We start from the raw sequence: 12,528 nt of genomic DNA on the forward strand, positions 1-12,528 counted from the left end.
AGCTTCTTTTTCTGAATTTCCCCTTTGGTAAAAATCAATAAAGGTTCATTTGATCTTATATAGCTTTCTTCAGTGTTCTCACAGATATGACTTTTCCTGTCGATGACGAGTGCAAAAGTAATCATCAGTATTTGCTTTTACATGAATATAAATGAATAAAAACCTCTCTGCATTATGTTCCCCTGCCACAAGATGGCAAAGTATCCTCCACAGTAACAGTGCCAAACAGTACATCATGTAAATGATCTAAACATCACCTCCATCAACATAAACCCATGAAAAATGTCGCCTCCTCCTTCGTGCATCATTAAAACTTGCACCACCTCTGACACCACAGGCTGTAATCCGGTGCATGATGGCGGTGGATCTTATTAAACGAGGGTCAAGCTGCTCTAATGCGTCTTGGAGAATCTCATGCTCTGCCTCTGCCTCTTCCTCTTCCTCTTTCTCTGAAGGCCCCGATGAGACGTGGACGGAGCTGCAGTGCAGCGCAGAGAGGACGAGCGAGGACGTGAGAACAGGAAGTGCAACAAACTGGTCAGTGCTGAATAATTCACGTCTGCTGACGCGTGCGTTTACGCCGCTGCAGCTTCACTGTACTTTTGTGTGTGAGCTTTTAATGAGCTGCTGTTTCATCCTCCATTTACTGTGTTGTTCTTTTATTGTTGCACTTATGTTGTCTCTCCTTGTTTTATACAAGGTTAATGTTTTATTGTCCCTTTCTAAATGAAATGACATGACGTTTCTTGGCTAATAAACATTTTGTGACAGACGCTCTCTTTACCTCAGGATGTGTTCTGTACAATTAATCAATTAAATGATTAATAATCAACTACTAAATTAGGCAGCAACTATTTTTCATCATCAATTAATCTATCCAATGTTTTCTTGATTAATTGTTTGGTCCATAAATGTTGATCAATGTTTCCCAAACCTAAAAATGATGATTGTCTTGTTTTGTGCACAAACTAAAATGATTTCTTTGTTATATGAAGCAAAAAAAATCTGAAAGTTTGTTTTAATTAAGAAAAAACACTCAAATCTATTAATCGATGGTCAAAATACATGACGATTAGTTTAGTAATCGATGAATAATCGAATAATCACTGCAGCCCTATAATCGATTAATCTGTCTTATGTTTTCTTGATTAATCGAGAGCTTTTCTGGTCCAGAAAAAGTCAGAAAATGTTGAAAAATGCTGGAAATAATGAAGTTCTCAAATGTCTTGTTTTTGTCCACAAACCAAAATGATTCAGTTTTAATGATTTATTTGTTATACAGAGCAAAGGAACCAGATAATATTCACATTTAAGAAGCTGAAAAATCAGACAGCTTGGTTTAATTACTAAGAAAAAACTCGATCAAAATACATGACGATTCATTTAGTAATCGATTAATAATGGAATAATTCCTTCATCGTTGTTAGTGATTTCTTATTAAATAAAACATTCTGTGGTTCCAGTTTTCTTTATAATGAGTTCGATTTTCTGGTTTATTTGCTTTTTATGACAATAAAAATAAGCATATCTATATTTGTGGACAAAATATGACATTTGAAGGTTTGGGAGACAGAAAAAATTGCACAAATTTTCCCATTTTATGCAATTTTATGGACAAAGAAAATCAAAAATGAATCAATAAATAAAAAAAACATGCAAAAATATCCTTTTTGCCCTTAATAATAATAATCTATACATTACTTTAGGTCAGACGTGACTTGACATTAGCGATTAGTGAAGCACTGTACCAGCGCACTACAGTTGACAGGAATATATCGTAGAATTGAATTATCTTTTAATATAAGCAGCTGTCGTCTCCTCGCTGCTCCTCGCTGCTCCTCGCTGTGGATGATGAAGAACGTTGAAGAGCTTGACAGTTTACTGTAAATGAGGTGACATGTCGTCGCTCTAATACCCAGTTTGCACTCATATGTCAATAGGAAACGATAACGATGAGGACGACAGACGACTCCTCTGTGTTCATAGATAAGACAGCTGTGGGCAGTGGAGTGAATCTGCTGCTGTTAATGAGAGACGCTGCTAACGCCAACGATAAAGATGCAAGATTTAGGTCTTATCCACACAGACTTTTCACAAAGAGATCTTTCTGCAAACACGAAATGTCTTCAAACACAGAAAACTCTAAACGCAGTGACTTTGTTTTTTACTCTAACGCGTTCACAAGGAGCTGTGGGAACCTCAGGTTTCTTCACGTTACGCGATACCAATAATATCACAATACAATGATTGTGCAATCATTACAGCGATACATCACCATATCTAACTTAAGAAAACAAAGAGTTAAAAGTTCAGGATGTAATGTAACGGAGTACAAATACTTTGTATTTCTAGCAACTTTTACTTTACTTACTCTTTGTTACTCGTAACTACAAATAAACTCAGAAGAACAGTTGGTATTATGGTCTGTCTAGTCTTGATGAGCTGCTTTCCACTACAGTTTTCAGTCATTCACACACTGCAACATGAGGTTAAGCCTCTCGCTCAAGGGCACATATACTGTAGACTAGCCAGGAATCCAACCCACAACCTCCCAGTTGAAAGACAACTCGCCCTACCACTGATCCACCATGGCTGAATACTAACTCCTCCCTTTTTTTAATACTTTTACTTCTAAAACTTAAGTACATTTTACATAAGAAAATGACTTTTGATACTTAAGTACAGTAAATGTCATAAACTTTAAGACTTTTACTTCAGTATTATTATAAAAAAAAGTGACTTTATCTTCTACCAAAGTAGTATCCCTTTACTATCTTGTACTTTATACAAGACTGTCGTAGTAAAACTTGCAGGGGCTTTACTTTAGTTTGGTTATTGTTATTAGTTATTTGCCCTGAGGAAGGACGACAATATATCACTCCTATTTACATGTTTCCACTAAGGTCATAGACATTTTATACGTAGTAAAACAATTAAAAGAAGTAAAAGTAAAAGAAAGCCACTGATTCAAACTTCTTTACAGGTTGAGATAGAAGAGGAAAAATAACAGCTCCATTACTTTGTACCTTGGCTACACAAAGATTTATGCATTTATGATGTGCACTGTGTCCACATGGAGGATAACAAATGTGTGGTGAAACACTGGCACCTGTGTTTTCCCTCTAATGGGTTTATAACTTCGCTGAGTTTAGAAGGAGAAGATTCAGAGAGCTGCATGTGTCTCAGCCATTAGAACAGACAGAACTCAAAACATCTCCATGGGAACAAGGAACAGAAAGTTGAGCTGCTTTTTTTAACAGCATTATACTCATTATATGGACATAATATAAGTATAATTGTTATAGTAGTTTAACTTCATGGGGATTAAAACGAACACAAAATCTTCAGATGAAGTAAATAAATTACAATTAACGTCCTCTGTGTCTCTTTACCTGACGTCGCTGTGGACTGCTCCCACTCACACTGGTGGTGACAGTCAATTAATGAAGCCACCCACCTCCCTCCCCCTGAGACCAGCTCAGTTCCACATCCACAGTGTGTGTGTGTGTGTGTGACCCACTTTATTTAAAGTGGAGTGAAGGCCTGGACAACCATCATTACTGTGAGTCTGCTGCCTCACTGTGAAACATTTACAAATGTAAAGCCCTTTGCTTTGAATTCACATTAACTTCATAAAACACTTTAATTATGTCCATATTTGCTTATTCTTTGTTCCTGTGGCTGAATTTCCTGAAAACAAAGCTCATGATTTTCAGCCTTTTTGGCAGCTGATTTACATTTTCGTAAGTTTTTATTTTCTTCTGCAGCATGAAACTAAACAAATATGATGTTGAACTGGCTCTAAGTCAAGTCTCATGGGCTTTAAGTAGGAGAATTAAGAGTTGGGTCTACCAATAACCACTTAATCTCTGTCTTTTGGAAACCGACAGATCAATAAAAAAAAAAGACTCACAAAAATAAACGAGCCACATAAAGGAGTAAAATAACTTGATCAATAACTACGTGCAAAAAAAGGTACTTTGACAGACGAGATGGGCGGTACTATTCATCACAAAATAATGAAAATTGCAATTTATAAGTGCAATATCTGAGGTTGAAAGACACTGGAATTATTTGATGAAGACACAATGTTGAGCATTATGATGAGTTTTGTCTTATCGTTATCATTTTCATGACGTTTGAGTTGTAAAAATGACGAGTCATGCCAAGAATGAATCATAACACAAGGGTAATATCTGTCAAAAATAACCACAGCATGTTTTTATACACAGCTTTACACAAACTGATGTACAGACTAATGTGTGTATAGTGAAGGGTTTGTTGCTTTAAAATAACACATAATTTGGCTTTACGGCCTCCTTTTATCAATGCTTTTAGTCATATTCTGACTTCTCTACTGGAACGTGGTGGTGTCACTCCCATTTCCGACTTTCCTAAATGGAACGCAGCATGACGTGCAGTAGACACCCCCCTTTGACCCACTTGACCTCCCTCTGTGACCACACCATCATTGTCAGAGCTCCGTCCAAATGAGAAAACCTGAGAGGCTTTTTCCTCACAATCATGCGACCCGTCACTCTCCTGACAACCAGCAGTAAAAAGCACGTCACGCGTCACAAACCCAGTATCTCACAGGTTATTTGTCAGTTCCCACGTGTCACACACGGGGAAACTCTCGCAGAGGTGAGGAGAGCGTGATAATTGACAATGTCAAAACTTTCTCACCTCAGCACCATGGGACAGACTCCTTATCCTGAGGGCCGGCCAGGGCTCGGCTGATCGTAGAGGCGTCAGACCTCCGTTCTTCAACTGCTCCCCTGAGGGCGACTTTGGTACAGTCCACACAGGAACACCATCTGAGAAGAATGACAAGGCAGGGTCAGAGCCCACTGTCGACCTTTACCTGACAACAATGAGGGGGAGATGCTACTGGATTATTTATGCTGTCTAGTAGGGCTGAAGAATTTGGGGGAAATATGTAATGGCTACTTTTATTTTCCACAGATATTACGATTGTTTGTGAGACCAATCAAGTGGAGCTTGATTATACATTTATACAGGTATCTAGTGGTTTTAGGTTTAAAAAGAGATGGAGCATTAACCCTTTAACACTGCAGAAGACACATTTTTGCATTACTGTAATTGCGCAAAAAATTCCAACGCTTAAAGCTGTGAAGTTTTGGTTATTATGGTAAAAATAATAATAAGAGAGAGTTGGAAAAACTCTTTTTTTCAAAGAAAACTTTTTGTTTTTCTTCTTTTTAAATTTTCTTAAGAGACAAAATGGGGAAAAGCACTTAGTCTCAGGACATTTTCTGGCCCTTTTATGGTTAAAATAAGCAAAAACAAAAGTGCACACGGACATTTTGAGGCTTAGGTGTCAAAGGGTAAAAACAGAAAATACTAACTCACTCAAAACTAATCTCTTTTCTGAAGGATGAGAACTTAAAGATATAAATTCAAACATATTACATTGTATAATTGATAAAGAACATAGACCAATCAAAAATGTATCACAAAACTAACAATACAATGATTGAAGTAAGATAAATAAAGCCATAACAATAATTATAATAACAAAAAAGTGGGCACTTGCTCTAAACACTGAAGTTAATGTGTAATTCCCTGTGTGTATTAATCATTGCTTATTATTTAGCACACTCAAAGAGGGTCCATAGAGATGACGTTGCTTCATATTTATTTTTCGAGAAGTCTAAGAATATTAAGTTTCTCGTGAACGCCGGACGTGTGATTGACAGAGTCTCGACAACAGGAAATTGTGTTTGTGTGCTTGAGTGCGTGTGTTTAAATCTAATATTTCGACTTTATTATATCCCAAAAATGATGATTCATTTTCTCTGGGCCACAAATAATGAAGAAAACGCTGTGCAGAAATAGATAAGGTATCTACAACCAGTAATGTGCGTCTCATACAGCCTCACAGTGTCACTGAGCCTTGAAGGAGCTGCAGAGCAGAGAATATGTTTCCCCAGCGCTCTCACGCTTTATGGTGGAGGTCCACAGAGAGATTCATCACTTTGTTTTTGCCCTGACAGTTACGGCATTTTATATACATATGAGCCTTTTCTTCACGATAGCGAATTATAGATTGTGTAAAAAAATGGACATAAAGTAGTTTCTGGTTGCAAAACAAATTCCTATTTAGAAGCCTGATATTAGCAATTTGAACGGCACATAACCAACCATAAACTCACAACATCCAATTGGGTGATACAGGGGCAGCCCATGGTCAAGAAGAATGGAATAGGTCTTGTAAATGAAGGGTCATTGGTTCAAATCCCCGGGACGGGTCAAGGGCTGGTTGGGAATCCCCATTGCTGCCCACTGGCTTGTGTGTGTTCACTACTGGTGTGTAATAAGGGTTAAATGCAGAGGTCAAATTCACTATCACTAATTGGTGTGTGTGCAAAAATAAGTCATTTGAATTCTAATACCAGCTGTCAGCCGCACTCATGTGTCATTATCGTCTATTTCCTTCTAAACAGGAACATCATTTATAAATGTTGCATCATGTTCCATTAAAGGAAACCTGAAACTAGCACTTGGGACCGTTAACACCTCAAGAGTTAATAATATTCATCACATTTTGTAAATTGAGTACAGATTGAAGGAGGAAAACGGTAATTTTATCCACTGGAAACTGAATCTACAACACCGGGTGTGCAGAACAGAGAGGGATACAAATACTTTGTGAAGTGACTGTAAATCACGGTGGTAGATCCCATTTCAGAGTCCTGTTAATGGAACTGCACCAGAGGCCTCTCTCTTGTCTCCAGTCCCAATACTCAAATTGGGTTAAAAGTCTAATGCACCAGGAGCCCGTTCTTTAATATCCATTAGTGGAGGAAAGAAGCTGTGCTGACACAAGTCAGAACGCTGGTGAGCCTGAGGCGGTTCTGCCTCCACCAAATGTGCTGAAACAGCCCTCAGGCCAGGCCTCTGCTTTAGTCCACTGACAGTTGTGAATGACAGAAACATGAAAAGGGTTAGTGAACTGACAAAATCTGGAACTGGTGCAGTGGAGACATGAGCAGGAGCGGCTACGTGTTAAGGAGAGCGAGGCGTAAATAGTGTAAAATGAAAATATGAGTCTCGCAAAAGGGTTGTTGTCAAGTCAGTTGGGGGGTTAATAGTTTCCTGAGAGTTTGTTTTAAAAACAGAGTTTAAAGTGAAACCATTTCTGCAGGATGTAGACAAACTGAGTGAGAGGGGAGAAGATATCTGGGCCATTGGATGAAAGGCATGCAGGTAAATCCAAAGGCTGTTGCAGATCAAACAGTGAGAAGACAAACATTCATGCAGTAGGTGTTCCCAATGGCTTTAACTTCCATTTCTGGGCATTTGCAATCAGCTTCGTATACAACACATTTTTCTCAGCTTGTTTAATTTCTTACCTCTCAACTCCCTCTTATATAAAAAAAACAACCAAGGTGCTTTGATTTATTTGTATAAAGCTGCAACGGGACTGGTTTGCAAACTAAATTTCCTTTATGGATTTTTATTCCTCTAAAGGAAAACGTTCTAAGAGTGTGTGGGTGAATGAGTGTCAAGCTCTTCATAGCAGTGACAGTAGGAAGGCGGGGTGGGGGGGGGGGGGGGTCCCAAAAGAACTGGAGCAAGCAGCAAAGATCCTCCATAACATCAGCTGATAAGTTACCATCTGGTTTGTGACTGGCAGGTTTTTGGTGGGAATTTACAAAGATACACTGAAGTATCATGAGTCTCTGGAGCTGACACAAACAAGGAGCCAGAAGAGACCAACGTGCCAGCCAACATCATGCGTGGCCCCTTTGAACAAAGAGTTTTCTTGCCCATGCAGTGGCAAAGCTTTCCTGTATGGGCGTAACAGAACCATTCAACCAACCAACCAACCAGCCAGCCACTCCCTTTATCAGCTGCAGCAAATATCTGTATGCTGCCCATGCCGGTGAACCACGCTACTCATCACACGCCAAAACCAAGGATCCTATAGGAAAACACTCCTCACTGATGTGTAAGGGGTACATGCCGGAAGCGAGGAGCAGCTGGACCCCCACAGGACCTGTCAGCCAAGCAGCGGAAGGAAAGAAGTTTGTACTTGCGGCCAGGTGGTCCCACTCCACACCACCCCCTGTCTGACGAATTGGTACAGGGCAAGGTGATTGCTGGTGCAAAAAGAAGAACCAACAGACTGTGAGGACTAGCAGGTTCTGAACGAGATCCAGCACCAGACCAAACCCAGATCCCAAAATACCTTCCCAACGTCACAGATGGACATGATTTGACATTAAACACTGAAAAGATGCAGGTCTGGACTGATGTCAGGAGGAATAAAGCTAACATTCATTTGGATTCACAGCAGTTAAAATGGATTCCAGCGGCTGTCAAGACGTGTCAATGAAACCAAAGTTTGGGTCAAACTCTGGAGGTTTTCATGCATGTTCTTGACTATGATGTTTAATTGGGCTACTGTCCTTGAATGAATGAATTGTGTCTGCCTTTGCCATGCTAGGTGGTAAAATGTCCTTGTTTCAGCTTGTTAGTATTAGCTTGTTAGCTCGCGGCTTGCTAATAGCATGTAGAACACCGTTCCATTTCTTCCCACTGTCCATGAACTTTAAAATATTAAAGTCTTTAAACTGGCAGAGCATAAATTCAATCTCCTCATCAATCCAAAAACATTGTTGACCTGGCAAAATCAGGTTTTCCTTGGGTGAAAACTGTTTCGCCAGTTTGGTTTGGATTGAACATAAACACGCAATAGTAATTTCACTCCCAACCACATTATCTGGGTGCATTAATGCCCATTTCTACGCTACAACAGAAAGACAGAGCTGGACGGAGCCTTTTGACGAAGCCCAAGCAGGGGACGAAACAGATCAATACCCCCAGAAAATGTGGGGGCAGCATCGAGGTACAGTATGTAGGGTAGTGATGGAGATACGGTTTGGAGTATAAATGGGCCTTTGGGTTGTAGATATCTTTGTGAATTTGGATTTAGTGTCATTTCAGTAAAACTAACATGTTAGAGTCAGTTGGACTTACACAATAATTTGATATTGTCAACACACTGAGTGGCAGCGGGTTCAAGCAAGGTAGTCCATATGGCCTCCGTCCTCATTTCATCCCACAACTCTGAACATTCTGAGGTTGGTTATTGTATAGTTTTGTCATGTCCTCGGTCAATAACTCCCAGAGGAGTCTGGGAAACCACCTTCACATGACTCTAGGTGTTTAGAATTTTGGTAAAATGAGGAAAATGAGATGGGGGAATATAAATGAATAGAAAGGGTTGTAGTTCAACCAGTGCACCGACTGTTTGGGATGAATCAACACTACACAAAGAAGGTCCGGGCACTGCCAACGTGTGAAGAATCTCAATTTAATGGCTTGTATCTGTGATATAATTCCTTTGGTCACATCCAGAGATTCTTTCCAAGCAACCACTGCAGCAAAATCCACCGCCTCAGCAAAATGCAAACTTTGGGTTACTAATTAATTGACTACCTTTTATTCACAATTTCCATGGCTGGCAGTGACTAAATTAATCTTGTTGTTCTTAAGATGCCTATGCTGCAGAAGTTCTTAAAAGGGCAAATGGCATTGTTGTCTTAACTCGTGCATCGTCATCACATCCTGTTTAACTGCTGTGAATCCAAATTTATACTCCCAATGCTACGCACAGTAAAACACTGGTACTTGATATATTCTGAGTTAAATCAGCAGCTGATGTTTCCATACTTAAACAAACATGGTAGTTAGTTTTATAATGACCCAGAAACCTGGTGATATATGGCAATTATTAGGGTTCACATGTCCCTGTTAGGCATTGTTCGCTAATCCTAATCCTTGGTGTTATGCCAATAGAACCACCCTCAGGCTTCAAGTGGTTTAAATAGAAACAACTTTATTGGATCCATCTTGATCTGGCACAGAGAGGTTAAACATGGCAGAGAGGTCTGACATTTTAGGCACCAGTGTGGATTCCTTTGGCAAACACTTCAACGTTTGAGGCGATTGAACAATGCATAGTATCAGTAAATATATTTAGATTTACTCTTTCACACATAGTCACCCTGACATGCATGTTTAGGGTTATTAGTGATCCTGTTAACAACACTGAAGAAGAAGTCGACGTTCATGATTGTACTTGGCACCTTCATTTTGAAGAACTGATGACATTTCAACGACGACACGGAAGAGAGACAACACAGAACGGCACTAATAACAACAAACTGTGTATGACAGAGAGTGTGAATGGAGCAATGTAAAAAAAAACAAAAAAAAAAACAGTTTGACATTCAACATTCAACAACATTTACTACACAGACTTAAGTTCATGGTACCCATCAGGCCGGCACAAGAACCACAGTCTAGCTGCCCCAGCTGGCCCTTGCCACTGATGCTGGGATCTGGAGGAGGGGGCTGGAAATACAAAGGGGATGGGGGAGATGAAGGAGTCGGGGGCTCCAGTAACAGCAATGGAACGGGGCCCTGGGCAGACTCACCGGAGGGGGCTCCGTGGGCAGCGTGGTTACGTTGGGAGGCCTGAGAGTGATGTGGCGCCTGGCCGCGGCTCTGCGTGTGTTGGAGGATGTTCAGGCACTCGCCCAGGCAGCTGAGTGTGGCAGCGGACGTGGCTTTGAGCAGCAGCAGGTCCTGGTCCAGACAGGAGAGGGGGCCTTTGGTGGGTAGAGAGTCAATGGAATGGACCAGGTTCTTTTGTTGGCCCTCTGCTTGGGACATCACCTGGGGTGCAACAGCAATGTACAGCATTATGTACAGCATTAAATACCCGAAAATGCTCAAACTTCATGTATAACATTTCATAGAGGCTATTAATCAGGACCATTTTGCAATTTATTTGAATTAATCAACCCGTTATTACTTATTCATGTAAGTTTACACATTTTTTGTTTTCAGGCACATAAAGCATGCTGCTACACCAAAATGTAATTTTTCATCCATACGTTTATTTGACAATGTTAATTTGACCTTTCATGTACTTAATATTTAGTTTATACATTATAAAAAGGCAGATTTAAGAGAAAGGCAGTAAGTGTTGTTCTATGAATGTCAAGTTCAACACTTGTATGTTCATCAATTATTATTAAACTGTGCAGATCGTATATCAGCCATTGGCTCCACTGGTTTCTAAAGATCAGCATATAACCCATTATCATCTATTTTACTCTCAGTGGGACCATAACTTACAAAAAGGAAGACATGAAACTAGAGACTGAGACGAGAAACTTTTCTCATAGACTACCAAAGTAAAGGAAGTGTTCAGGGAGGGCTAACCTCCGCCAAGGCCACTCACTTTCTGAATCACCACCAAAATCTCACCAAACTCTATAGTTGTAGCTTCTCACAAACACCAACAGAGACATATCCTCCATGGTGGAGGTAACAACTCTTTTACCCAGTGGTGTTGCCCTCTGATGGCCACCGAGGAGAACACAGGTTTAGACTCTCACACCCGCCAGTTTAAGACCCACTGGTCCGTCCTTGCTGCTTCAGTTGTGCACAACATTTTATTCCCATGGCATCACTATGGTCTAGATCAGTGGTTCTCAAACGTTTTATACCACCTGAGAAAATATTCTCACCATTATCACAACGTTAAAATGCAGTGATGTAAATAGGTCAGCTACAGACTTTTCACAGGTGGCATATTTATTCTCTCATCATCATCATCCTCCTCTTCCTCACATCTTCTTCACACACTGGCATAGTGACATTAGGTTAAGATAAGATGGCTCTAATTGTTATTATTATTATTATTATTATTATTATTATCATTATACAGTCATTTTCTACGCACTCTGATCACATACCCTGGTAGAACAGTAGACCACCAGACCACCAGAGGAAGCTCACGTACCGCTGGTGTTACACGTACCACAGTTTGAGAACCATGGCCCTAGACAATAGGAAACTACTGGTAAACACAGCCATCTGCTACAGCACCAAAAACACGACTTAAACTAAAAAAAACTTCTCCCCATTTATGAGAGCTTCACCTCACAAAAGTCTAAATGTAACACAAATGGTATTAAAGCAATAAAGAGGACTCAGTCCTTTCTTGCAGGTAATAAGCTTCTCCCGAGGCAAATGAGTGTGGGTGGGTTATCAGCATGGAGAGGATGTGTGTATTAATAATGTATGCTTCACAAAAACTCCTCTTCCTCCTCCTCCTCCTCCTCCTCACATTTAACTCAGTGGCACATCTGTCCCTGCATCAGCACGCAGAGCTATTCTGGAGTCACTCAGAGCATCTGCAGTGGGATGATGTGGCTTTCACATTCATGTAAAGAAGAAGAAGAAGAAGAAGGAGACACAGAGCTCGTCCAATTATTCTGCTCCTTACTCGGGTTGCATGTTGAATTCCTCAGGCAGGCGAAGCTCCGAATTTAGTGTCTGACATTTGTAATATAAAGACTCATATTGTGCCGAGCACTGACACGCTATCATTTTCTCACTGTCCTTCCAATAATCAGGAGTTGCTATTTCAGTTCATGCAGTTCATTCTTCCCACTTATGATCCTCCAGACCGATGATTATACG

General features: G+C 40.2%; 1 protein-coding gene across 2 annotated transcripts in view; it reads right to left on the minus strand.

Annotated features, from left to right (window-relative positions):
• The window catches only part of LOC131447931 (oxysterol-binding protein-related protein 10), an 88,064-nt gene that overhangs the window by 15,452 nt on the left and 60,084 nt on the right, over positions 1-12,528 (minus strand). For both annotated transcript variants that reach the window (XM_058620034.1, XM_058620033.1), the window contains 2 exons: positions 10,470-10,710; positions 4,687-4,817 (listed from right to left, as the gene is read on the minus strand). In XM_058620034.1, coding sequence (XP_058476017.1) covers positions 4,687-4,817; positions 10,470-10,710 — 372 coding nt within the window. The remainder of the gene's footprint in view (positions 1-4,686; positions 4,818-10,469; positions 10,711-12,528) is intronic.

The sequence above is a fragment of the Solea solea genome, chromosome 20 (genome assembly GCF_958295425.1).
Source record: "Solea solea chromosome 20, fSolSol10.1, whole genome shotgun sequence".
NCBI classification, from domain to species: domain Eukaryota; kingdom Metazoa; phylum Chordata; class Actinopteri; order Pleuronectiformes; family Soleidae; genus Solea; species Solea solea.